The sequence below is a fragment of the Muscardinus avellanarius genome (genome assembly GCF_963383645.1).
Source record: "Muscardinus avellanarius genome assembly, chromosome: 8".
In the NCBI taxonomy this organism is placed as follows: Eukaryota; Metazoa; Chordata; class Mammalia; order Rodentia; family Gliridae; genus Muscardinus; species Muscardinus avellanarius.
The window spans coordinates 40,328,191-40,355,578 of NC_137794.1; the positions used below are offsets into that span (position 1 = coordinate 40,328,191).

The following is a 27,388-nucleotide window of genomic DNA, read 5'->3' on the forward strand; positions in this document are numbered from 1 at the left end:
AAGAGGATCACACAGGTTCGAAGCCAGCCTTAGCTACTTAGTGAGGCTCTCAGCAACTTAGTGAGAACCTATTTCCAAATAAAATATAAAATAGGTCTGGGAGTGAAGCCGAGAGTTAGAAGGCCCCTGGGTTCTATCCCCCGTAGCACACAAAAAAATTGATTACACATATGATTCTTTTGTGTGTGTGTGGTACTGGTATTGAACCCAGGGGCATTCTACCTCCAAGCTACAACCCCAGGCCCTATTTTTTATTCTTTATTTTGAAACAGAGTCTCACTGAGTTGCAAAGGACTTTACTAAGTAGCTGAGGCTGTCCACAAACTGTGATCTTCCTGTCTCAGCCTCCCAAATGCTGGAATTACAAGCGTGCGGCACCACACCCGGCTTCATATGAATGATTCTTTTTTTTATTAATTTATTTTTTAAATTGGTGCATTGTAGTCATATATCAATCACATTGGAGTACAAGACTTGAGAGGATATACAAGCACACATCATCCAATTAGCCCTCCTCCAGCCCCCATCCCATTCCCTCCCCCTCCCTCCATCCCACGCTTCTTTACTTTGATACATTTGTTTATGTACCTCCTGTGTTTTAAAGAGGCTCCGTCCTCCAGTATTACATACCCTCTGATTGGTCACATTAGTTGCTTCACTATAGGGCCCTTTCTATAGCTCAACCTCTTCCTGTTGCCCTTTTCCTCCTAGTTATTGCTGATTAAGAGAAGCGTCTGATTTATATTTTCTGCGATATTTCTCTGTGCATGCTGCGTTGCAAGTACCGATCCCACTCTTGATGGTCCCAGTAGTGGCCTGGCTACTCAGTGGACTGATCCAGACCTCGCTGGCTCAAGCAGCGGCCTTGCCTCATGGGAGGCCCCAGTCATATGAATGATTCTTAACTGGGGTCAGTTATGCCTTCCAGGTAGTATCTGGTAATCTCTGAAGACAGCTTTGGTAGTCAGAATGAGGGTGATGAGGGGAGCAAGGGAGTACTACTAGCATGAGTGGGAAGGGGCCTGGGATACTGCTGGACATCCTGCACCGCCTAATATTACTCCCACAACAAAAATTGGCCCTAAATGTCAAATTTGAGAACTTCTGGCTTACCCTGAAAACATATCATTAGCATGCCTAACTCAATGGTATTTATTATTCAAGAAAAAAGATCTTATAGAAAAAACATACCTGTACCATGGATAAACAAAGTTTTCCAACACTAACTCAAGAACCTGCATAAGAAATATTTTTAGAGAAAAGCAAATTAATTATGGGAAAATACTGTAGTACTTAGTATATACAATATTATCAAAAAGCAACTTTATTATCCTAAATATTGACAGTAATATACTTTCATGATGAAATGTACATTTCTTTTTTTGTGTGTGTGGTACTACAGATTGAACCCAGGGCTATTTTACCTCCAGGATACATACATACTCAGCCCTATTTTATTTTTATTTTGAAAGAGTGTCTCACTAGACTGATGAGAGTCTCATTACTTGCTGAAGCTGTCCTCTAACCTGTGATCTTCCTGTTTCAGCTTCCCAAGCGTGTGCCACCACATCCAGCCTGAAATGTACATTTCAACCTTATATAATCAATTATGAGGATCAAAAAGAAGAAGGATCATGGTTTGCGGACAGCCTCATCTATTTAGTGAGGCCCTCTGCAACTCAATGAGACCCGGTTTCAAAATAAAGAATAAAATATTGGGCCGGGGGTGTAGCTCGGAGGTCAAATGCCTCTAGGTTCCATCCCCAAACCCGAAAAAAAAAAAAAAAAAAAAAACATAAAAGATACTTGGAAAAGCATAAAACTCTGTAAAAAGGAAAAGTTTCTATTAGACCAACAGACACACATATTCTTTTTTTTTTTTTTTGTACTGGGGATTAAACCTAGAGGCCTTTCTATCTCTCTGAGCTACACCCCTAGCCCAATTTTATTTGTATTGCTGAGAGTCTCACTGTGTTGCTGAGGCTGGCTTCAAACTTGCAATCCTTCTTTCGAAGCCTATCTCAACCTTCCAAGTACTAGGATTACAAGTGTGTGCCACCATGTCTGGCTGACAAACAGGTGTGTGTATGTGTGTGTGGTACTGGGGATGGAACCCAGGGGTTTTCCTACCTCTGGGCTATACTCCCAGACCTATTTTATGTTTTATTTGTAAACATGGTCTCACTTAAGTTGCTGAGAGCCTCACTAAGTAGCTGAGGCTGGCTTCAAACCTGTGCAATCCTGCTGCCTCGACCTCCCAAGTGCTGGGATTACAAGCGTGCACCACCATGCCCAGCTAAACATATGTTCTTTTTGTTGTTATTCTTCTTCTTTTTTTTTTTTTTTTTCCTTTTGTGGTACCGGGAGTAAAACCCAGAGGCTTTCTACCTCTGGGTTATACTCCCAGGCCTATTTTTACATTTTATTTGGAAACAGGGTCTCACTCAGGTGCTGAGAGAGCCTCACTATGCAGCTGAGGCTGGCTTCAAACCTGCATGACCCTCCTGTCTCAGCCTCCCAAGTACAGGGATTTAGCATGTACCACCACACCCAGCTCAAACATATATTTTTAAACATTCCCATAACCAAACAAAAAAATTTCAATTAATTGTTCCTGACTTTAAAGATTCACTGAACCAAAACAATTTCTATGGAAAGAAGAAAGATAACAGGTCACTTTAGGCATTCCTAACTTCCTCTATAAATCAGTTTCTCAGAATAAAATGAAGAAGGAACCAGCTAAATCTTCTATAAAGAATCAAAATTGGATGTCAATGATTAGCTCTGAAGGGACCATAGTGACTGGAAGGAAATATGAGGGGAAGTTCTGGGGTGCTAGTAATGTTCTACTTTTTAAATATGGATATTAAACAGACATGTTTACCTTTTTTTTTTTGTGGTACTGGGGTTCCTGGAAGCCCTTCTACCTCCGGGCTACACTCCCAGACCTATTTTTACATTTTTATTTGGAAACAGGGTCTCCTAAGCCAGCGCGTGCAGCTGGCTTCGAACCTGCGTGATCCTCCTGTGTCTGCCTCCCAAACACGGGAATTACAAGCGTGCAACACCATGCCCGGCGATATGTTTACTTTGAAAAAATTTAGTTGTATGCTTAAAACTAGGATATTAAGTTAAATGTGAAAAAGTAATAAACTATAGGGGTTAAACCTTCCGATTCTTGGGTCTGGGTGTAGCAGCAGGTTGTAATTTTTATAAGGAGTTGCTGCACTGTGGAATAACTTTAAAAAGCAATAGGGAGCCAGGCATGGTGGCACACACTTGTAATCCCAGCATTTGGCAGGCATTGACCAGAGGATCATAGTTCGCAGACAGCCTCAGCTGCCTAGTGAGGCTCTTCACAACTCAGTGAGACCCTGTTTCAAAAATAAAATAAAAAAAAAACAACTAAAAAATAGGGCTTGGGGTGTGGCTCAGAGGTAGAATGCAGCCAGGCATGGTGGCGCACACTTGTAATCCCAGCATTTGGGAGGCTGAGACAGGAGGATCGTGGTTCAAATCCAGCCTCAGCTACTTAGTGAGGTCCTCTGCAACTTAGTGAGGTCCTCTGCAACTTAGTGAAACCCTGTTTCAAAATAAAGAATACAAAACAGGCAGGGGGTGTAGCTCAGAGGTCGAAATGCCCCTGGTTTCCATTCCCAGACCCACCCAAAAAAAAAAAAAAAAAAAAAAAACAGGTAGAATACCCCTAAGTTCCATCCCCAGTCTGCAAAAATAAAAATAATAAAAATAAAAAATAGGGCTGAGGGTATAGCTCTGAGGTAGAATGCCCTGGGTTCCATCCCCAGCACCGCAATACATACATACACACATACATACATACATACATACATACATACATTAAAACGCATGATACCAAAAAGGAACAGATTAAATGCAACAGGAACAAAGATAACAGAAATATGCTTTCTAGCCAGGCTTGGTGATTCACACTTGCAGTCCCAGCACTTAGAAGACTGAGATTAGAGGATCACAGGTTCACAGCCAGCCTTAGCTACTTAGTGAGACCCTGTATCAAAATAAAGAATAAATATAGGGCTGGGGTTATAGCTTGGAGGTAGAATGCCCCTGGGTTCAAACCCTAATTTCTAAAAAAAAAAAAAAAATGCTTTCCATTCCTATAGTATGCAGAAATAAAGAAAATTATCCCATGCCTTATTCTACCCTTTAGTTGGTGTTGAATCTAGGGTAATAATTCAGTAAAATATCCATGTGTAATGTGGAGTTTAATGTTCTTTTGGAAATTACAAAATGGTTATTTATACTTCCCTATCATAGAGATGTCTGTTTTATGGGAGGTAAGCAATACCAAGTAAATTAGGGCTTTCCTTGGCTAAAATGTCAAAATAAAAATTTAGACACACATGTCTAAAGTAACAGACAAATTTAATTGAGAATAGCTATTAAACCTGCTATTTTTAATATAAATCAACTTTTATTGATTTGCTTTTTTATTTTATATGTATCATATTGAAAATTGCAGCCAGGCATGGTGGCACACACTTGTAATCCCAGCATTTGGGGAGGCTGGGGTTGTAGCTAGGAGGTAGAATGCCCATGGGTTCCATCCTCAGACCCGCAAAATAAATAAATAAATAAATAAATAAATAAATAAATAAATAAATATTGAAAATGGCATACATTCAGACTGTGCTTGGTGCCCTCTCCCTCCCACTTTTTCTTCCCCCCACCTCCCAACAATGAGTGTCCAGGTTAACCATGCTACATTCATACTTTTACATATATTCAGATGTAGCTCCTCCATTAATCAACCTCAGACTTTTTGGCTCCTACCCTTCCACTTCAGCTTTGCTGAGGTTTCCCGATCTGGAGTCCCTCTGGTATTTTTTAGCTGCTAGTTTTATAATAATCAACTACGTAGCACAGAACTCATTAGGTAGTCTATATTAAGATGGTCTATCATTAAATATTTTTTCATCTTTTTTCTTTTTTGTGGTACCAGGGATTGAACCTGGAGACATTTTTACCTCCAAACTGCACCCCCAGCCCCTTTTAATATTTTTTTTTTGTTTTGAAAAAGTTCGCATTACGTTTCTGAGGCTATCCTTGAACCTGTGGTCCTCCTGTCTCAGTCTCCCAAGTACTGAGATTACAGATACATACCACACCCAGCTTATCATTAAATTTCTTTTCTCTTTCTTTTTTTCCTCTGGTACTAGGGATTGGACCCAGAGGCATTCTACCTATGAGCTACACTCCCAGCCCTATTTTATTTTTTATTTGGAAATAAGGTCCCACTAAGTTGCTGAATTTGACTTCAAACCTGTGATCCTCCTATCTAGGCCTCACAAATATTGGAATTACAGGTATATGCCACCATGGCCATTAAATATTTTATAAAAATATCTGAAAACTTTTTCAATAGGAATTTAACAGTTTGTTTGGGTGTGCAGCAACACTGTAGCCAATGATGAAGCTTATATACATCAATGGTCCCATAAAACTATAAAGGACCTGAAAAATTCCTATCACCTAGTGAAGTCACAGCCGTTGTAACCAATGCATTACTCAATGTTTTCAGATGTTTATGATGATGCTGGTATAAACAAACCAACTATACTGCCAGTCATAAAACATATAGCATATAAGATTAACCATGGTACATACTTTTGTGTGTGTGTTGGTACTGGGGTTCCTGGAAACCCTTCTACCTCCGGGCTACACTCCCAGACATACATACATATATATATATATATATATATTTTTTTTTTTTTTTTTTTTTTTTTGAAACAGCAAGGCTGGCTTCGAACCTATGCGATCCTCCTGTCTCTACCTCCCAAGCACAGGGGTTAAAAGCGTGCGACACCACGTCCAGCTTTTCCATGGTATATACTTGATAATAGAATTATAGGCATTAGCCACCATGCCCAGATTATACTATACTTTTTATTATTATCATCTTACTATTATTATTAATTATTATTTTACTCTTTCTACTTTTTTTCAAAAAAGAAAAAAGAAAATCCAGGCACAGTGGCACAGGCCTGTAATCCCAGTATTTGGAAGGCTGGGACAAGAGGATTACGGGTTCAAGGACAGTGCACAGCAACTTAGCAAGACACTATTTCAAAATAAAGACTAAAGAAGACTAGGGGAATAGCTCAGAGATACAACACCCCTGGGTTCAATCCCTACACACACTCACACACACCACCATGAAATAGTGTGCCATGTAAACATGAACAGCCTCACACAGTTCATGTTTACCATGTCTCTTGACTGCCTGCCTCACGAGGCCAAGTTCAGTGACAACTATATACTGACTAGGTTTGTATAAGTATATTCTGTGACGTTCTCACAACCATGAAACTATTAATCAATGTTTTTCAGACATATCCCTATCCCTGTCATTAAGCAACACATACATGACTGTAGTTGGCAATATTAATTAAACCACTTACCTCTGAGAGAGATGCATCAACCTTAGAAGAAATTTTCAGGTCTAACCATGGCTGGTAGTTTTCTAGCAGCAAGGAAGGCCTAAAGAAATTCATACAATTAAATCACTTGTAATTCAAAATGTAATTAAACTTATAATTCAAAATGTAATTAGAAAGTAATAAATAAAAGATGTTTAACTTACCTATGTCTTTTACATTTCACTTTACCACAAACAGCACAGCTATGACCTTGAGGAAATAATTCCTGAAGTCCTAATTGCTAAAAATGGAAAATTGAAGAAAGAAATTTGTCTTTACATTTCATCTTTACTACAGAGAATCAACTTTTTTTTTTTTTTTTTTTTTTTGGCGGGTCTGGGGATGGAACCCAGGGGCATTTGACCTCCGAGCTACACCCCCTGCCCTATTTTTTTATTCTTTATTTTGAAACTGGGTCTCACTGAGTTGCAAAGGGCCTCAATAAGTAGCTGAGGATGTCTGCGAACCACAATCCTCCAGTCTCAGCCTCCCAAATGCTGGGATTACAAGCGTGCGCCACCACACCCAGCTGCTATTTTTTAGTCTTTTTAGTTTTCAAACAGGGTCTCACTGAGTTGCAAAGGGCCTCACTAAGTAGGTAAGGCTGTCCTCCAACCACCGTGATCCTCTGGCCTCTGCCTTCTAAATGCTGGGATTACAAGTGTGCACCACCATGCCCTGCTGTGACACCCTATTTCAAAATAAAGAACAAAAAATAGGCTGCAGGTGTAGCTCAAAGGTAGAATGCCCCTGGGTTTAATCCGTAGTACTGAAGAAAATTTTAAAAAAAGACCAGAACCTTGCCTTACAGAGATTCAACATGCTACCACCATTATTAAATTGCAGAAATAAAAATTATTTTGGAACCGGGCGTGGTGGCGCACGCTTGTAATCCCAGCATTCGGGAGGCTGAGACCTGAGGATCACGGTTCGCAGACAGCCTCAGCCACTTAGTGAGGCCCTCTGCAACTCAGTGAGACCTGGTTTCAAAATAAAGAATAAAAAATAGGGCAGGGGGTGTAGCTCGGAGGTCAAATGCCCCTGGGTTCCATCCCCAGACCCGCAAAAAAAAAAAAAAAATTATTTTGGTTATGCAACTGCCTGCCTAATTATGTCTCTGTTTCTGTGGTGCACAGAGACATTTAAAAAATTAACAGGATTATGGTGGGGAGGGGGAGAGGGAAACTCTCTAAAGCACATGATGTACTTAAAACATATCAAAAGTCAATCATTAAGCCAAGCATGGGAAGGAGGGATGGGGAGGGAATAGGATGGGGACTGAGTAAGGGCTAATTGGGTGATGTGTGCATTTATGTCTACACAAGTCTTTTATTCCATTAAGAAGTAGGACTAGCTGGGCGTGGTGGCGCACGCACGTTTGTAATCCCCATGCTTAGGAGGTGGAGACAGGAGGATCACGCAGGTTCGAAGCCAGCCTCGCTGGCTTAAGAGACCCTGTCTCCAAATAAAAAATATAAAATCAGTAGCTGGGAGTGTAGCCTGGAGGTAGAAGGGTTTCCAGGAACCCCAGTACCACCAAAATAAATAAATAAATAAATAAATAAATAAATAAATAGAAGTATGACTACAATGCACCAATAAAAAATAAAAAATAAAATTAACAGGGTTAGAAGGCCGAAGGTATAACTCAGTGGTAGAGTGCTTGCCTAGCATCATGCAGAGGTCCTCTAGTTCAATCTCCAGCACTAAAAAAAAAAAAAAAAAAAAAAAAAAAAAACCACCATGAAAAAGTTAACAGGATTAGATTATTTAAACCAGAATTCTAGGCGAAGCACAAAAACACCTGGAAAGCTTTTAACAAGGTTCTAAATCAGAACTATTCAAAAAGAATCTGGTGGTAAAGCCGGGCATGATGGCACATGCTTGTAATCCCAGGAAAGAAAGAAAGAAAGAAAGAAAGAAAGAAAGAAAGAAAGAAAGAAAGAAAGAAAGAAAGAAAGAAAGAAAGAAAGAAAGAGAGAGGAAAAGGAGAGGAGGGAGGGAGCGAGCGAGCAAGCTGGGGGTGTAGCTTGAAGTAGGTTCCATCCCCAGTACCACAAAAAAAAAAAAAAAAAAAAAAAATCTTGTGGTAGGGTTTAAGAATCTGTATTTTTTTTTTTTTTAACAGTACTGAAGATTGAGTCCAGAGGCACTCTACCACTGAGCTAAATTACCCAGGCTGACCTCAAACTTGCAATCATCCTGCCTTGGTATCTCAAGTAGGTGGGGTTATAGGCATGTGCCACAACACCTGGCTCAGGAATCTGTATTCTTTGTGTATGAGTGGGGCACTGACGATTAAACCCATGGGCATTCTACTTTCAATATTTCTTCTCTTTTTATTTTTTATTTTGAAACAGGGTCTCCCTAGGTTGCTAAGAATATCACTAAGTTACTGACGCTGATCTTGAATCTGTGATTCTTCTATCTCACCCTCCCAAGTACTGGGATTACAGGCAAGTCTCACCACATCCAGCTCAGAAATCTTATTTTTTTTTTGGGGGGGAGGGTGGTACTGGGGATGGAACCCAGACGCATTCTACCTCCCAGTGACACCCCCAGCCCTAATTTTTAATTCTTTATTTTGAAACAGGGTCTCACTAAGTTACAGAGGGACCCACTAAGTTGCTGAGGCTGTCCATGAACTACAATCCTCCTGTTTCAGTCTCCCAAGTGCTGGGATTACAAGCATGCGCCACAATGCCTGACTAGAAATCTGTATTTTTAAAGATTCTCCAGAAGATTCTACTGTACAAAAACAGCTTTGGGAACCTCTATTTTAACTTATTGTCCTGATTCTACTGTACAAAAACAGCTTTGGGAACCTCTATTTTAACTTATTGTCCTGACAGTATGTAGTTATAAAAAAACTCCAAAATTATGGACCCTTTCTTAAAGTTTGTATTTTCTTTTCCTAGTACTAGATACATTAAAAATAGAGCTGGGGATGGAGGGGAGCAATAAAGTGCTTATTATTTGTTAGCAAGTGCAGGACTCAGGGTTCAATCTCCAGCACTAAGAAAATAAAATCATATATTTATATGATATATAAAAAAATCATATATTTATATGATATATATTTCGAAATAAAATTTATGTGTACAAAAATATGTATATATGCATATATTTTCATTCTGAAAATTTTCTGATAAACTTTGTGTCCTCTATTATTAAATAACAGTAAATGGAACTGGCTGTGGTGGCGCACAATTGTAATCCCAGTACTTGGGAGGCTGAGACGGAAGGAGCGCAAAGGTTACTGAGGCTCTCAGTAAATTAGGCTCTCAGCAACTTAGACTGTATCCAAATAAAATATAAAAATAGGTCTGGGGGTATAACCCAGAGGTAGAAAGACTCTGGGTTCTATCTCCAGTGCCACAAAAATAAAAAACAGTTAAATGGAATTTTTTTTTTTTTGGTGGTAGTGAAGGTAGAACCCAGGGGCTTTTCTACCTCCAGGCTATACTCCCAGAGCTATTTCTTTTTATATACTTTATTTGGAAACAGGGTCTCACTAAGTTGCTGAGAGCCTAAGTAGCTGAGGCTGGCTTCGAACCTGTGCGATCCTCCTATCTCAGCCTCCCAAGCGCTGGGATTACAAGCGTGGGCCACCATGTCCAGTGATAAATGGAATTTTAAAAATCTTTGCTTTCACATGCTTTCAGTAATATTAAACAACATAGGGTAATACATATTGACTTTTTAAAATAAGAACACAGATGGACGTGGTGGCGCACCAGCATTCGGGAGACTGAGACCAGAGGATTATGGTTCGAGGAGAGCCTCAGCTAACTAGTGAGGCCCTCTGCAATTTAGTGAGTGAGACCTTGCTTCAAAATAAAGAATAAAAAAATAGAGCTGGGGGTGTAGCTCAGAGGTCGAATGCCCCTGGGTTCCATCCCCAGACCTGCAAAAAAATAAATAAATAAAATAAAATAAAAACACAATTTTACCTTTGGTTTGTATTTGATTGTGAAGAATATATTTGGTAAGAGAGAATCAGGTCCTAATGAACAGTAGAATGTGACAACTCCCGCAACAAATGACCAGAAGATCATTAAAACATGAAGATACCTTAGAAACAAATGAAATAATTATTAGAACCAAGGAAAAGGTATAATACTGTTATCCCTTCATTGATTTAATAAGTATTCATTAAACAGGTACCAACCAGAACTTTTCTAATTATCATTAATTTTCCATAATATATTCATAAACAAAAGAATCACAAAATATATGCTAACAAATATATAATTTCATTTAAAGTATAAGAACATACACCACAAAAAAGTACAAACTCTCAATATTTCATAATCTCAGAGGAAATAGCACTGTTATAGTTTCTATTTATATGGAAAACACTGTCAGCAGCGATAACAGGTAAGTAAGCACAATGCACTGAGATAATGTGCTCAATATTATGACATACAAAATACATATATATCTGTTTGTTCTGTTGTGTGTGTGTGTGTTACTGGAGATTGAACCCAGGGACATTTTACCTCTGAACTACACCCCCAGCCCTATTTTTTATTCTTTATTTTGATACAGGGCCTCACTAAGTAGCTAAGGCTCTCCACAAACCATGATCCTCCTGTCTCAGCCTCCCAAAATTCTGGGATTAAAAGCGTCACCATGCCCGGCTCCTCCGTGTGTGTGTGTGTGTGTGTGTGTGTGTGTGTGTGTGTGTAACCTGGAGTAGTCCCATGGGCTTTTCTACCTTCAGGCTATACTCCCAGACCTATTTTATACTTTATTTGAAAACAAGGTTTCACTAAGTTGCTGAGAGCCTCACTAAGTAGCTGAGGCTGGCTTCAAACCTGTGTGGTCCTCCTGTCTTACCCTCTCAAGCACTGGGATTACAAGTGTGTGCCACCACGCCTGGCTAGTTTTTTTGTTTTTGTTTTTTTAGGTTTTTTTTTGTGTGTGTGTGGTACTGGGGTTCCTGGAAGCCCTTCTACCTCGGGGCTACGCTCCCAGACCTATTTTTCATATTTTTATTTGGAAACAGAGTCTCTTAAACCAGCACAGCTGGCTTCGAACCTGCGCGATCCTCCTATCTCCGCCTCCCAAGCGTGGGGATTACAAGCGTGCACCACCACGCCCAGCCTGTTTTGTTTTTTTTAAACATGGTCTCACTAAGTTGTGGAGGGCCTCACTAAATTGTTGAGGTTTTCTGTGAACCTGCAATCATCCTGTCTCAGCCTTCCAAATACTGGGATTACAAGCAACCACTGCTAAATGAATGGCAGTGGGAACATAGCAAGCCAACTACTTAACACAAATTTGAAAGGACAGAAAAGTCTACGCTTGCCGGGTGTGGTGCTTGTAATCCCAGCATTCGGGAGGCTGGGACCGGAGGATCTTGGTTTGCGGACAGCCTCAACTACTTAGTGAGGCCCTCCGCAACTTAGTGAGACCGTTTCAAAATAAGGAATAAAAATAGGGTAGGGGGTGTGGCTCAGAGGTCAAATGCCCCTGGGTTCCATCCCAAGATCCGCAAAAAAAAAAAAAAAAGAAAAGTCTACGCTTGGGTAGTACTAAGGATTGAACCCAGGGGCATACTACCTTCCAGTCCTATTTACTTTTTATTTTGAAACAGGGTCTTGCTAAATTGCTAAGGCTGTCCTCAAACCTGTGATCCTTTCTCAGACTCCCAAGTACTGTAATCACAAGTGTGTGCCAGCAGTCCTGGCAGAAAAGCTTTTTCAGAGAAAGCAACCATCAAAGGAATAAAAGAGTGAGATAGAGGCTGGGTGTGGCAGCGCACACTTGTAGTCCCAGCGCTTGGGAGGCTGAGACAGGAGGCAAAGACTGGGGGATCGTGGTTTGAGGACTTAGAGGCCCTTCGTAACTGAGTGAGACCCTATTTCAAAAAACAAAAAGACTCACCAGGCGTGGTGGCACACGCTTTTAAATCCAGTGCTTGGGAGGCTGAGACAGGAGGATCGCACAGGTTCGAAGCCAGCCTCAGGTACTTAGTGAGGCTCTCAGCAACTTAGTGAGACCCTGTTTTCAAATAAATTATAAAAATAGAGCTGGGGGTGTAGCCTGGAGGTAGAAAGCCCCTGGGTTCCACTCCCCCAGAACCACAAAAATAAATAAATATAAATAAATAAATAAATAAATAATTTTAAAAAGACTAAAAAAAATAGGGCTGGGTGTGTAGCTTGGAGGTGTAATGCCTCTGGGTTCCAACCCTGGCACCACAAAAAAAAAAAAAAAAAAAAAAAAAGAGAGAGAGAGAGATGAAGGGTAAAGGAATGGGGGAGTAGGCAGGAGAATTCAAACTTGAAGAAGCCATATGGGCTAAGGTCTGAGCCTTGAGAGGAATCTAAAAATGCAAGCAGAATCCTGCTGATACAATGTCTCAATACAGGCAGTCCTGACACTGCACATGTTGGAAGTAAATGCAAATCAAATGTAAATGAAGTTGCAGAAGAAATAGGTGACTAGAAATGATGGCACTGCTGCTGTTAGAGACTCCAGATAAGCAACTGGAGAAGCTTTGTGAAGGGAACCTAGTAACAATGAAGAAAGTGATTGTAACAGAGGAAATACAAGTTCTAGAGAAGTAATGCTGGCAAGTCTTCACATTAAAGGAACTCTGGAGGTATTGTATGGCACTGGGTGAAACACCGGCAGTCAATCCAAACTGAGGAGTATGACAATTGATTCAGACATAGAAAAGATACTCACTCCATATCCTAAATTCAAATTGAACCCAGGGGCATTCTACCTCCAAGCTACAACCCCAGCTCTATTAATATTCTTTTTTGTTGGTGGTGGTGGTACTGGGGTTCCTGGAAGCCCTTCTACCTCCGGGCTACACTCCCAGACCTATTTTTACATTTTTATTTGGAAACAGGGTCTCCTAAACCAACCCGCGCGGCTGGCTTCGAACCTGCGCGATCCTCCTGTCTCTGCCTCCCAAGAGGGGGGATTACAAGCGTGTGCCACCACGCCCGGCTATTAATGTTCTTTATTTTGCTTTTTTTTTTTGGTGGTACTGGGGGTGGAACTAAGAGGCTTTCTACCTCTGGGCTATACGCCCAGACCTTTTTTGTATTTTATTAGAAACAGGTTCTCACTAAGTTGCTGAGAGCCTCACTAAGTAGCTGAGGCTGGCTTCGAACCCGTGTGATCCTCCTGTCTCAGCCTTCCAAGCACGGGGCTTACAAGTGTGCGCCACCACCCCCGGCTAATATTCTTTATTTTGAAACAGGGTCTCACTAGGTTGCAGAGGACCTAAGGCTGACCATGAACCTGCAATCCTCCTGTCTTTTTTTTTTTTTTCTGGTGGTACTGGGGTTCCTAGAAGCCCTTCTACTTCTGGGCTACACTCCCAGATCTATTTTATATTTTTATTTGGAAACAAGGTCTCTTAAGCCAGCACAGCTGGCTTCAAACCTGTGCGATCCTCCTGCCTCCGCTTCCCAAGCACGGGGATTACAAGTGTGAGCCACCACACCCGCCTTTTTTTTTTTTTTTTTTGGTGTGGGTCTTGAGAATGGAATCCAGGGGCATTCAACTTCTAAGCTACTACACCCATGCCCTATTTTTTATTCTTTATATTGAAACAGGGCCTCACTAAATAGCTGAGTCTATCTGCAAAACATAATCCTCCAGTTTCAGCCTCCCAAATGCTAGGATTACAAGAGTGTGCCACCACACCTGACCTCCTGTCTTATTTTTGACTTTTTTTTTTTGGTTGGTGTGTGTGTGTGTGTGTGTGTGTGTGTGTGTGTGTGTGTGTGTGTTACTGGAGATTGAACTTGGGCATTTTATCTCTGAGCTACACCCTCAGCCCCCTCCCCTTTTTGTGGGTCTGGGGATGGAACCCAGAGACATTCGACCTCTGAGCTACACCCGCTACCCAATTTTTTATTCTCTATTTTGAAACAGGGTCTCACTGAATTGCAGAGGGCCTCATTAAGTAGCTGAAGCTGTCCACGAACCGTGATCCTCCTGTTTCAGCCTCCCAAATGCTGTGATTACAAACATGCGCCACTTCTGGCTCACCCTCAGCCCTATTTTATTTTTATTTTGAAAAAGGGTCTTACTAGGTTAATGAAAATCTCACTACTTGCTGAAGCTGTCCTCAAACTTGCAATTTTCCTGTCTCAGCCTCCCAAGCACTGGTATCACAAGTGTGTGCCACCATGCCCGGCTCTTATTATGTCTTTTACAAAGAAAACAGAGTAAACTATATGAAGTAGGGTACAGTCTCAGCAACAAACATGATAGCACAAACGTGAAGTTCTAATAATACTGACATCTGCTGGGCATGGTGGTGCACACCTTTAATCCCAGTCCATGGGAGGCTGGGACAGATGCACTGCCTGCCTCAGCAATTTAGCAAGGCCCTCAGCAACTTAGTGAGACTGTATCTCAAAAAACAAATATGGGTTAGAGGTATACTAACCCTTATGGTTAGTATACCGTACTATGGAAGAAAGGAGGGAAGGAAGCAAGCAAGTCGGCCACACCACACTGCAGAGAGGAGAAAAAGGGAGAAGAGAATATTAGCAGTATTCCAAATTCAGTTTCCATGTTTCTCTGAGGTCCAGCTATATTCTAGTTCTTTCTCCACTTTAAAATAAGTTTTCAATAATTCTCCTGTCTGCCAAAGATAGTGTGAGTTAAGTTTCTCTTATTTCCCACCAAGAGTACTGAGTAATGTTAAGAAAAACAATGAAGAAGCCGAGTGTGGTGGCCCACGTTTGTAATCCCAGTACTTGGGAGGCTGAGACAGGAAGATCCAGGTTCACTGCCAGCCTCAGCTACTTAGTGAGGCCCTCTGCAATTTAGTGAGACCCTGTTTCCAAATAAATTATAAAATAGGACTGGGGGTGTAGCCCAGAGGTAGAAAGCCCCTGGGTTCCACCTCCTAGTACCACACACAAAAAAAAGCTGCTGCAACTAGGAAAGTCAATGATGGACTACACAAGAAAAGAGACAAGAGATAAAAATCTTATTATTTTGTGAAATATGAGAAGATGAAAGAACTAAGCCAGGCGTGGTGGTAAACGCTTGTAATCCCATCATTCGGGAGGCTGAGGCCAGAGGATCGCCTCAGCTACTTAGTGAGGACCTTTGCAACTCAGTGAGACCCTGTTTCAAAATAAAGAATAAAAATAGGGCAGGGGGTGTAGCTTGGAGGTCGATTGCCCCTGGGTTCCATCCCCAGACCCACACAAAAAAAAATTAAAAAGAACTAAGTAGTTTGACAGATGTAAGTAGAAGAGAAAGGTTGAAAAAAAATCAGTGTTCTCTGGACATGTTTAATAAATCGGGTCCCTCCCCTCCCCCACAAGATCTCACAGCGGGAACAGGAGGCAGAACCCTGGAGACGGAACCCTGGAGGTGGAGACTACAGATGTTGCGAGAGAATCAGCATTCCCACAATTAGCACCCCCCCCCAAAGTACTGACTTAAAAGGACTACTTCCGCCCTGCCACGTGGGCGACTCAGCGGCTGATCTGGACGACTCAGCGGGACTCTCCAGGCAGATGGCTCATGGGTCCCTTCCCAACCCGCTGACCTCGCCCCGAACCCCATCCTCAAAGGTGCCGAGGTGCCGAGTTCTTTCTGATTCTTTCTGATTAAAAGCAGATTCTGGTACCTCACTGGCTGCTTGCCTCCTTCGCAATCTTCCCAAATCCCTTACCTCCCCAAGACCCCTATTTTCAACATTTTATCTGGTGCTGACCCCAGGATGATTATTTATTTTAATTTAATATTTTTTTAATTTTTTTTTAGCTGGGCGTGGTGGCACATGCTTGTAATCCCAGCATTTGGGAAGCTGAGATTTGAGAATCGCGGTTCGCAGACAGCCTCAGTTACTTTGTGAGGCCCTCCACAACTCAGTGAGACCCTGTTTCAAAATAAAGAATAAAAAAAATTAGGCAGGGGGTGTAGCTTGGAGGTCAAATGCCTCTGGGTTGGCACCAGGCATGGTGGCACACACTTGTAATCCCCAGTCTTGGGAGGTGGAGACAGGAGGATCGCGCTGGTTCGAAGCCAGGCTCGCTGGCTTAAGAGACCCTGCTTCCAAATAAAAGTATATATATAATATGTCTGGGAGTGAAGCCAGAGGCAGAAGGGTTTCCAGGAACCCCAGTACCACACACACACACACAAAAACCCTCTAGGTTCCATCCCCAGACCCGCAAAAATTAAATTAAAAAATAAATTATTATGGTTTTTTTTTTTTTCTTGAACTCTCTGACCCACCACCACCACTGCCTCTAACTGCCGCCGGTCACTTCAGCTGCTCTTGTTGCCGCTCTTCCACAGGCGCCTGTTCCGCCCACCGCCCACCGCCTGCTTGGGCCAGGACTTCCACCTTCCACTTGCACTTGGACCCTCCAAAATCGTTGCTGTTCCGGCCTCCACCATGTGCCCCAGCTTGCAGGTGCAGCTCCCGATGCTGCCGCTCCATCCGCCCACCTGAGATCCGGACTCGACTCGCTGAGATCTGGACTCGGCGCACCCTGCAGCTACGGTGTGCTCAGCACCATTTGAATCCCCCCACGTGCCCAGCAGCTGCGCCCAAAGCCCCAGCAGCTACCTTACCTGGCAGCCATTTTACCCAGCGCCGCTTCCCAAGCCCCAGCAGCCACTCGCCCTGGCCCCATCACACCCCCAGCAGCTTCTCAAAGCTGGCATTGGCCCGCAACACTTCATTCAGGTAAGCTTCCCCTTCCCTAGGCCAGCAGGTCCTGGCATTTAGCCTCTCCCAGACTTGGGCACACGGCTGTTAAAAATTCAAACGTTTGGTGTGCACGGTCCCCTGGGGCAGCCAAGCTGCCCTTCAGTCGTGTAAAGAGAGTGGAGACGTCCTTCTCAACCATGATCCTTCCCTGTTGCAGGATGTTAGGCAGGATTTTCAGGACGCCTGTTTCCTGTTTTGTGTTCTCACCCACTGACCAATTATGGGAGGAAACCAACCCTCCAAGATCAACTCCCAAAGCCCACTAGGTCGTGTCCTTGCTAATCTCCAGACTCTGGGTTTATCCAGGGAACTGTGCCCCGAGGAGCTAATTTTTTTCTGCATAAAGGTCTGGCCTACTTACAAGCTGGGTAATGGTTTACAATGGACGGAATTTGGTACTTTAGATCTTAGAATGTTGACTGATTTCAGTAACTTTTGCAAATGGTCTGGTAAATGATCGGAAGTGCTTTACAAACAGGCTTTTCATTGCATGCGTTCCCAGCTTTAACTTTCCACCTCTCCCTGCTCTACTGCCCGAGTCTTGCTGGCTGGGGATTCCTGCCAGTCGCAGTCGCCATCTTGGTTGCCACATGGCAGCTCACAGGCGCCACCTGGTAGTATTTCTGGGTTACAGGCTTGCAATTCTGCTGACTCACAGTCGACATTTTTTAGTGACACATGGATGCTGGAGTCTGACCCGGCTGAGTTACAGGCCCCATTTTCTGAGGACCCTGACCCGCAAGATCTCTTCTCACCACCGTGGTCACCATCTTATTCCGGCACAGCCTCCCACTCTAACCCACTCCTTTCCTCCACCACCTCCACTTCCCTCCACTCCTTCCTTTAAGGGAAGGTTGGTCCTTCCCTTAAAGGACCAACCCTTACCTCCCCCTCGCCTACCCCTATAGGTCACCGTACCCGTTCCAGAGACCCCCCTTCTCTCTTGGCCCTGCTTCATGAGGTGGCTGGTGCAGAAGGTGTAGTCCACATCCATGTTCCTTTTTCCCTTCCTGACCTTGTTCAATTTGAAAAGAAACTGGGTTCTTTTACCACCAATCCATTTGGTTTTATTAAAGAATTCCAACATATCGTACAAGCATATAATTTAACTTAGTGGTATCTTCATGATGTTTTAACTTCTGCTTTAACTCCAGATGAACGTGATCGCATTGTAAAGGCTGCCCGTGAGCGGGCTGACCAGGCTAACCTAACCAATCCACAGCTCCCTACCAGAACAGCTGCAGTTCCTTCCAAGGACCCCCACTGGAATGATAATGATAGGGCTGAGGGAAGAGAAAAAAGAAATCACATGATACTATGCCTTCTTGATGGCATGCGAGATGCCTCCTACAAAGCAGTTAATTATGATAAGCTTAAGGAAATCACCCAAGGTCCAGGTGAAAACCCAGCTGTTTTTCTTAATCAGTTGCAGGAGACTTTTACCCTCTATACTCAATTAGATACATCTTCTGAGGCAGGTTCTGTGGTATTGGCAAATCATTTTATTGGGCAATCAGCTCCTGATATTTGGAGAAAATTAAGAAAGGCTGAGGAAAGTCCTCAAACACCTGAGATGATTTGGTGAACATGGCATTTAAAGTTTTTAATTCCAGAGACGAACAGGCAGAAGTGGAGTGTACACTCCGACTTCGCCAGAAGGCAGATTTGCAAGCTCGAGCCCTGGTAGCTGCCCTGCAGCCAGTGGAGGAGGCTCAACCCTCGGGGTGACAAGCGCCACCTAGGGGTGGAGGACAGCAATGACAACCACTTCCAGGAGCCTATTTTAAGTGTGGACTTAGTGGCCACAGGGCACGTGGTTGCCCCAGCCATGTCCACCAACTAAACCGTGTTTGGCGTATGGCCAGGAGAAACACTGAAAAAGTGAGTACCCTTGGAAAAGAGTGAGCCCCAGGTGCCTCAACACAGGGGAACCACTTTTCCAGACTGGCCGAAGACTGATGGCTTCTGGACCCCTCAACCTCCATTCTCATTACCAGCCCAGGGTAACTCTCAGGGTAGCAGAAAAGCCAATCTCCTTTTTGGTTGCCTGCTCAGTCCTTCCATCCTTTCAGGTCCTAGTTTTCCTTTTCTGATCTCGGTACAGGGTATTGACCACAAGATCTCCTGCCCACGCACCACAGGCCCTCTTTTACAGGACAAAATTGCTTTGCCTAAAGCTCAGGCCAAGTCTAAAAAGGGCTCCACTACAACAGCCTCATGACAAATTCTCTGTATAGTGCCGGGGCCCACTAAGCTTCATTTTTCTTGGCATAATTCTCTTTAATATTTTATTTTAGCAGGTTCACTTGTTGACATAGTACAATGCTCTCCCTCTCTGGATTCCAGACAGCCATAAGTATTAAATTACTCTCTAAAATCTGTTAGTGATGCTCCTGACCCAATAGCATGTTTTTCCATTTGACCAAACTGACCCATACCCACTGACTGCTGAAAAGAGTGGCAGGTGTCTCTCTCAGGGAAAATGCTATCATATTAATAAATCTAGTGACAATCTACCTCATATCTTGAAGGGCTTGAAGGGCCAGCAGCTGCTGGGCTCATTCCCTTCCAGGCAAGGGCCAGTAGCTGGTGGGCTTCTGCTCAACCTGGGACCCGCTCTCATGATTTGCCTTTCCTTTTAATAGCTCCTCGTTAAAGTCTCCTCAAACGTACATTACCAAGCTGTCCAGGGTAACCTCCGAGTCCCGCTGCAGAGGAGGGCCTCTTCTGGAGGACCCAACCTCTCCCAGCCAAGGGGCCCCCTATGCCACCCTCTGACAGGAAGAAGTAGCTTAAGACTCAGTCTCCACCCATTATCACCAAAAGACCGGGATGATAAGTTGGGTCCCTTCCCTCCCCCACAAGATCTCACAGCGGTAACAGGAGGTGGAATCCTGGAGGTGGAAATGTCCACTCCACGAGACTATAGATGTTGCGAGAGAATTGGCGTTCCCATGCTTAGTCCCACCCCCACAAAGTACTATCTTAAAAGGACTACTTCCACCCAGCCACGTGGGTGACTCAGCGGGCCGATCTGGACTGTGCAGCGGGACTCTTCAGGCAGATGGCTCATCGGTCACTTCCCTGACCCGCTGACCTCACCCCGAAGCCCATCCCCGAAGGTGCCGAGTTCATTCTGATTCTTTCTGATTAAAAGGAGATTCTGGTACCTCACTGGCTGCTTGCCTCCTTCACAATCTCCCTGAACCCTTTATCTCCCCAGGACTCCTATTTTCAACATTTTAATGTTAAATTTCAGGTATCTTAAGATATGCCACATAGAGCCGGGCATGGTGGAGCATGCTTGTAATTCCAGCAATTGGGAGGCTGAGACCAGAGGATTGCGGTTCGCGGACAGCCTCAGCTACTTAGTGAGGCCCTCTGCAACTCAGTGAGACCCGATTTCAAAATAAAGAATACAAAATAGGGCAGAGGGTATAGCTTGGAGGTCAAATGCCACTGGGTTCCATCCCCAGACACACACACACAAAAAAAATCCCACAAAGAAATGTTGCATAAGCAACTAAATACAAAGTACTCTAAATCTCTGGACAGAATATGGGATAAAGATAAAGGATCCAAAATCATCAACATAATGAGAATAAGTGACATGACCCAGGGAGAAAATGAAGAGTTAAAGAAGAATCAAGTATAAAACATTCAAAAACTAAGCAGAGGAAAAGAAATACAGCAAGTAGAAGAGGTAGGAAGAAAACCAAGGTTCAAGTTAGAAATGTTGCCAAAGTTAAAAAAAATCTCAACAGAGATCAAGTGATCAATATGATGATCAAGTATTTGTAAAATAGAGTAAGAGACAGACTGAAAAGTGTCCATTATTTTGGCAACAAGAGGCAGTGACAAACTTGGCAGAAGCAATTCTAGTAGAAGGCTGCCGGGCCTGGTGGTCCACGCTTGTAATCCCAGCATTCGGGAGGCTGAGACAGGAGGATCGCAGTTCATGGACAGCCTCAGATACTTAGTGAGACCCTTTGCAACTCAATGAGATGCTGCTTCAAAATAAAGAATAAAATATAGGGCTGGGGGTCTAGCTCGAAGGTAAAATGCCCCTAGGTTCCATCCCCAGTACTGCATTAAAAAAAAAAAAAAAGAAGAGCAGAGGGCTACAATAAAACTAAAAAGCAGGAAAAGTAGAATTGGTAAATATGGATAATTTCTTGTAAAGGAAAAAAAAGTTAAGGTGGTAGCTGGAATGGACAATGAGGATTCTAGAATATGATGCAATCGTTTATATATAATTCAACACCCCCAGTGAGGTCAACTCAAAATTGATCAAATATCTAGGAATTAGACAAACTTTGCAACTGCTGGAAGAAAATGTAGGGTCAATATTCTAAAACATAGTCACAGGCAACAACTTCCTCAAAAGGACCTCTAAAGCTCAGGAAATAATACCAATAATAAATGAAAAGGCATTGTTATGATTTGGATCTTGAGCGTCCCCTGAAAAGCCAGTGCATTGAAGCCTGGTCTCCAGTGCAGCAAGGTTCAGGCTGGGACAGGGCCCTAGGAGGTGAGTCACTGAGGACTATATCTGTTCCTGCCTCCACATTCAAGCTGGCATGAGCTAAGCAGCTTTCTTCTGCCAAGCCCTGCCACCATGATGTTTCTGCCTTGGACTGAACTTCTGAAACAGTGCACCTAAATAAACCTTTCCTCTGTGAGGTGTTAGGTATTTTGGTTACAGCAATAGAAAATAAACACAGGCATGACATGAAAAATCTTCTACAGGCCTGGCATAGTGGCACATACCTGTAATCTCAGTACTGGGAGGCTGAGACAGGAGGATCACAGGTTCAAAGCCAGTCTGAGCAATTTAGCAAGGCCCTCAACAATTTAGTGAGACTCTGTTCCCAAATAAAAAAATAAAATAAGGCTGAAGGTATACCTTGGAAATAGAAGGCCCCTGAGTGCAATCTCTAGTACCACAAAAATAAATAAATAAATAAATAGTTATTCAATAGAGGACACAAGAGCATGGAGAGCATATAGAATATCTTTGCCAGCTTCTTTTTTAATAGAGGATTAGTGTCCAAATATATTAAGAACCCAGAAACTCAATACCAGCCAAGTGTGATGGAACACACCTATAATCCCAGTTCCTTGGAAGGATGAGGAGGTCAGCCAGGGCAACTTAACAATATCCTATCTCAAAATAAAAGATAAAATAGGCTGAGGATATAGCTCAGTGAGAGAATGCCCCTGGGTTCAATACCCACTACCAATTGGCAGGGGAAACACACACACACACACACACACACACACACACACACACACACACACACACTAGGAGTTATCCCTCAACAGAAGAATGGATAAAGAAAATGTGGTAATGTGGTATATATATCCAATGATGTTTTATTCATTAATAAAGAAGAATGAAATTATATTATTTGAAGGACATTGGATGGAAGTGGAGATCGATCTGTTAAAAATAAATCAGACTCAGAAAGTCAAGGATCACATGTTTTCTGTCATGTAGAAACTCAGAGAAAAAGAAGGCTCAAAAACAGAATGTAGACAGTAGGGTATAGGAAAGAGACCCAGGGAGAGAGATGGGGAGGAAGAGACTGAAATTATGTTATATGCATGTACATTTATGGTACAATGTTTGAATCACACTATTAGGTTTAATTATATTGCACCAATAAAACTTCTTTAAAAAGAAGTTAGGCCAATGTGGTGGTGCACACTTGTAACCCCAGTACTTGGGAATCAGGTTTGCAGCCAGCCTCAGCTACTTAGTGAAGTCCTCTGCAATTTGGTGAGTCCCTGTTTCAAAATAAAGATTAAAAAAATAGTTCAGGGGGTAGCTCAGAGGTTGAATGCCCCTGGGTTCTAACCCCACGTTCCACAAAAATAAATAAATAAATAAATAAATAAATAAATAAATAAATAAATAAATAAATAAACAAACAGATAAATAAGTTAGTTGGGTATAGGGATGCACACCTGTATGTAATTCCAGTACATGGGAGACTTAGGGGGCTGAGACAGGAAAATCACTGGTTTGCAGCCAGGCTCAGTAATGTGGTTAGGACCAGTTTTAAAATAAAAAATAAAAGCCGGGTGTGGTGGCGCACACTTGTAATCCCCACACTTGGGAAGCTGAGACAGGAGGATCACACAGGTTCGAAGCCAGCCTCAGCTACTTAGTGCGGCTCTCAGCAACTTAGTGAGACCATTTCCAAATAAAATATAAAATAGGTCTGGGAATATAGCCCAGAGGTAGAAAGCTCCTGGGTTCCACCCCCAGTACCACCAAAAATAAATAAATAAATAAATAAATAAATAAATAAATAAAATAGGACTGGGGTGTAGCTCAGAAGTAGAACATCAATTAGTTCAATCACTAGTATCACACACACATACAAATGTAAAAAAGAAAAACGATCTTTTCTATCAAAGTTATAAGGTCATATAGCGGGCGTGGTGACACATGCTTGTAATCCCCATGCTTTAGAGGCGGAGACAGGAGGATAGTGCAGGTTTGAGGCTAGCCTATCTGGCTTAAGAGACCCTGTTTCCAAATAAAATATAAAATAGGTCTGGGAGTGTAGCCAGGAGGTAGAAGGGTTCCAGTACCACCAAATAAATAAACAAATAAATAAGTAAATAAATAAAACAACTAAATAATAGGGCTGGGAGTGTAACTCAGAGTTCCATCCCCAATACCACATAAAAAGAAAAAGGTCATATAAAAACTGACCAGCATTCATTTTGTAACAGTTGCTTAAGAATTCATTTTATAATTTTTTGGTACATTTGTCTTGGTATATATGTCTGTATGCCCCTCTATCTTAAATATAGGTTTACTATTTCTCCTTTGTTCTAAAGAAAAAGCTTAGTCAGTGGGAAACTAGCCAACTGGATTTGATCGTGAGCCCTCACCCAAGCCAATGGGGGATGACAGTGGCTAGGTATCAGGAGGATAAAAGGAGCTTGGATAGGATAGGATGAGCTTGGGAAGGATAAAATGGGATGGGCTTGCCTCAATTTTATGGAGTATGTACACCTTCTGCAGAGAAGTAAGTGCCTTGCCAAGTTACTTGTGAGTTTATGAGTATTTAATACTCCTCTAAAACTCCTCTAAAATCTGTTTCTAACACAAAAAGGTAGTTTTGTTTGTTTAATGTCAAGTACTATTGTGGTTATAAAAGAAAAAACAGTATTTTAGAGATACATAGTGAAATGTTTGCAGATAAAGTATCATGTAAAATCTGCTTCAAAATAATGTAGGAGGGAGGCAAATTTTGACTTTGAGCTGTTTTTGTTTTGGTTTGGTTTGGTTTTTTTGCAGTACTGAGGATTGAACCAGGAGCATTCTACCTCCAAGATACACCCACAGCTCTATTTTTATTCTTTATTTTGAAACAGGGTCTCACTGAGCTGCAAAGAGCCTCACTAAGTAGCTAAGGCTGGCTGCGAACCCGGATCCTCCTGTCTCAGCCTTCCAAGTACTGGGATTAGAAGTGTGTGCCAACTCTCCTGGCTTTTGGTGGTCTTAAATGTGCCCAGTACCCCCCCAAAAAAGTGTTTGACTTTACATAAAAAGCAGGAATCTAACTGATTTCTCCTCACATATACGTCAGCCTACTAACTCACTTTTTGAGGGAGTTTTTTGGTACTGGAGGTTGAACTCAGGGGCATTCTACCCCTGAGCTAAAATCAAAGAGCAATCACACCAACTATCACATGTGTGAGTAAAGAAACCCAGAGATTATTTTGGCCTTCAGCCTTCAAGATGCCCAACTAATATGCAGTGAACATGGCTAATTGTACCCACATACTCCTGCCCGAAGTACAATTCTGTGAGCAAATTAAAATTTGTTAATTCAGTCTGGTAGGCTGACACAGAAGGATTACAGATTAAAGAAAAATCTCAGCAAGTAGTAAGGACTCTTATCAACCTAGAGAAACACTTATTCAAAATAAAAACAAAAAATAGGGCTGGGAGTATAGCTCAGAGATAGAATGCCTCTGAGTTCAATCCCCAATAATACAACAAAAATAGAAAAGTTGTTGCTTTAAGCCACTAAATTTGGGGTGGCCCATTATGTGATAATATATAATTAAACAGAAACTACAATCAAAATTCTGTTAGATATTCTGAGAAATCTACCACATTCATTCTAGAATGCATACAGAAAGAGCTGAACCAAGCCAGGCACGGTGGTGTACGCTTGTAATCCCAGTACTTGGGAGGCTGAGACAGGAGGATCAAGGTTCACAGCCAGCCTCAGCTACTTTGTGAGGCCCTCCAAAACTTAGTGAGACCCTGTTTCAAAATAAAGAATAAAAAATAGGGCTGAGGGTGTAGCTCAGAGGTAGAATGCCCCTAGATTCAATCCCCAGTTATTAAAAAAAAAAAAAGAGCTGAACCAACTATCTAAAAAAAAGCAAGAGGGAGGCTCTGTCCTAATTCACAATATTAAAACATACTACATTGCTACTGTTAAAAATATCTAGTACTAGTGAAGAAGATAAAAACAGACAAAAGATACAGAACAGAAAATAAACTTTGGAAACAAAACAAAGGACATCTAGCCAGGCGTGGTAGGGCACGCTTGTAATCCCAGTATTGGGAGGCTAAAACAGGAGAATCACACAGGTTCAAAGCCAGCCTCAGCTACTTACTGAGATCCTGTTTCAAACTAAAATATAAAATAGGACTGGGAGTGTAGCCCAGAGGTAGAAAGTCCCTGGGTTCCCAGTTCACAGACAGCCTCAGGTATTTAATGAGGTGAGCCCCTGATTCAAAATAAAGAATAAAAATAGGGCTGGGGGTGTAGCTCAGATGTAGAATACGTCAGGATTCCATCCCCAGTACCAAAAAAAGAAAAAAAGAAAGAAGACATCCTAGAGTCTGAGTATATAGGTTCAAATGTAACGCTGACAATACAATTCACTAAATCCCTCTGATCACTATTTGGTCATACATAAAAGGAGGTAAGTAATAACAGTAAGATAACAATAAAAAGACATTTAAAAGAAGGATCGCCGGGCGTGGTGGCGCACGCTTGTAATCCCCGCGCTTGGGAGGCAGAGACAGGAGGATTGCGCAGGTTCGAAGCCAGGCGCGCGGCGCGCTGGCTTAGGAGACCCTGTTTCCAAATAAAAAGATGTAAAAATAGGTCTGGGAGTGTAGCCCGGAGGTAGAAGAGCTTCCAGGAACCCCAGTACCACCAAAAAAAAAAAAAAAAAAAAGAAGAAGGATCAAGAGCCGGGCATGGTGGCGCATGCTTGTAATCCCAGCATTCGGGAGGCTGAGACAGGAGGATCGCAGTTCGTGGACAGCCTCATCTACTCAGTGAGGTCCTTTGCAACTCAGTGAGATCATGATTCAAAATAAAGAATAAAAAATAGGGCTAGGGGCATACCTCAGAGGTAGAATGCTTCTGGGTTCCATCCCCAGGACTGCAAAATAAATAAATAAATAAATAAATAAATAAATAAATAAATAGCTGGGCGTGGTGGCGCATGCTTATAATCCCAGCACTTGAAAGGTTAAAACAGGAGGATCGTACAGATTCAAAACCAGCCTCAGCAACTTAGTGAGACCCTGTTTCCAAATAAAGTATAAAATATGTCTGGGAGTGTAGATGGGAGGTAGGAAAGCCCCTGGGTTCCACCCCCAGTACCACCAAAATAAATAAATAAATAAATAAATGGCCATAGAAGATGGTCATATATAAAACAATCTCGAGCCGAGAGTGGTGGTGCACACTTGTAATCCCAGCATTTGGGAGGCTGACACCTGAGGATCGCCATTCACAGACAACCTCAACTACTTAGTGAGGCCCTCTGCAACTCAGTGCGACCCTGTTTCAAAACAAAGAATAAAAAATTGGGCAGGGGGTGTAGCTCAAAAGTCAAATGCCTCTGGGTTCCATCCCCAGACCTGAAAAAAACTAAATAAATAAAAATAAAACAATATCAATTTGTATATTTTATATTAAAATTACAAATTACAGGTAAAAGTAACTAGAATGTTAACAAGAGTAGTTATCATCTCTGAACAGTAAATTTAAGATTTCTAAATATCTTATTTATATTTTCTTGTATTGCCTCACTTTTTACAATTAGTATGAATCAATGTTATTTAAGACCTTATTAATAATAAGTAGTACTGCCAATAACATCTTTTTTGTGTAGTTTCTACAAGCTTGGACTTCTGAATCAGAAAGATCTACAT

General features: G+C 42.2%; 1 protein-coding gene across 12 annotated transcripts in view; it reads right to left on the reverse strand.

Annotated features, from left to right (window-relative positions):
- The window catches only part of SNX14 (sorting nexin 14), a gene marked incomplete at both ends in the record, with an annotated part of 99,178 nt that overhangs the window by 67,287 nt on the left and 4,503 nt on the right, over window positions 1–27,388 (reverse strand). For 5 of the 12 annotated variants that reach the window (XM_080699853.1, XM_080699859.1, XM_080699864.1 and 2 more), the window contains 4 exons: window positions 1,192–1,235; window positions 6,441–6,519; window positions 6,623–6,699; window positions 10,412–10,532. In XM_080699853.1, coding sequence (XP_080555979.1) covers window positions 1,192–1,235; window positions 6,441–6,519; window positions 6,623–6,699; window positions 10,412–10,532 — 321 coding nt within the window. Of the gene's footprint in view, window positions 1–1,191; window positions 1,250–6,436; window positions 6,520–6,622; window positions 6,700–10,411; window positions 10,533–27,388 lie in introns of all 12 variants that reach the window. The other 7 variants (XM_080699860.1, XM_080699861.1, XM_080699858.1 and 4 more) reach the window with 4 other exon arrangements.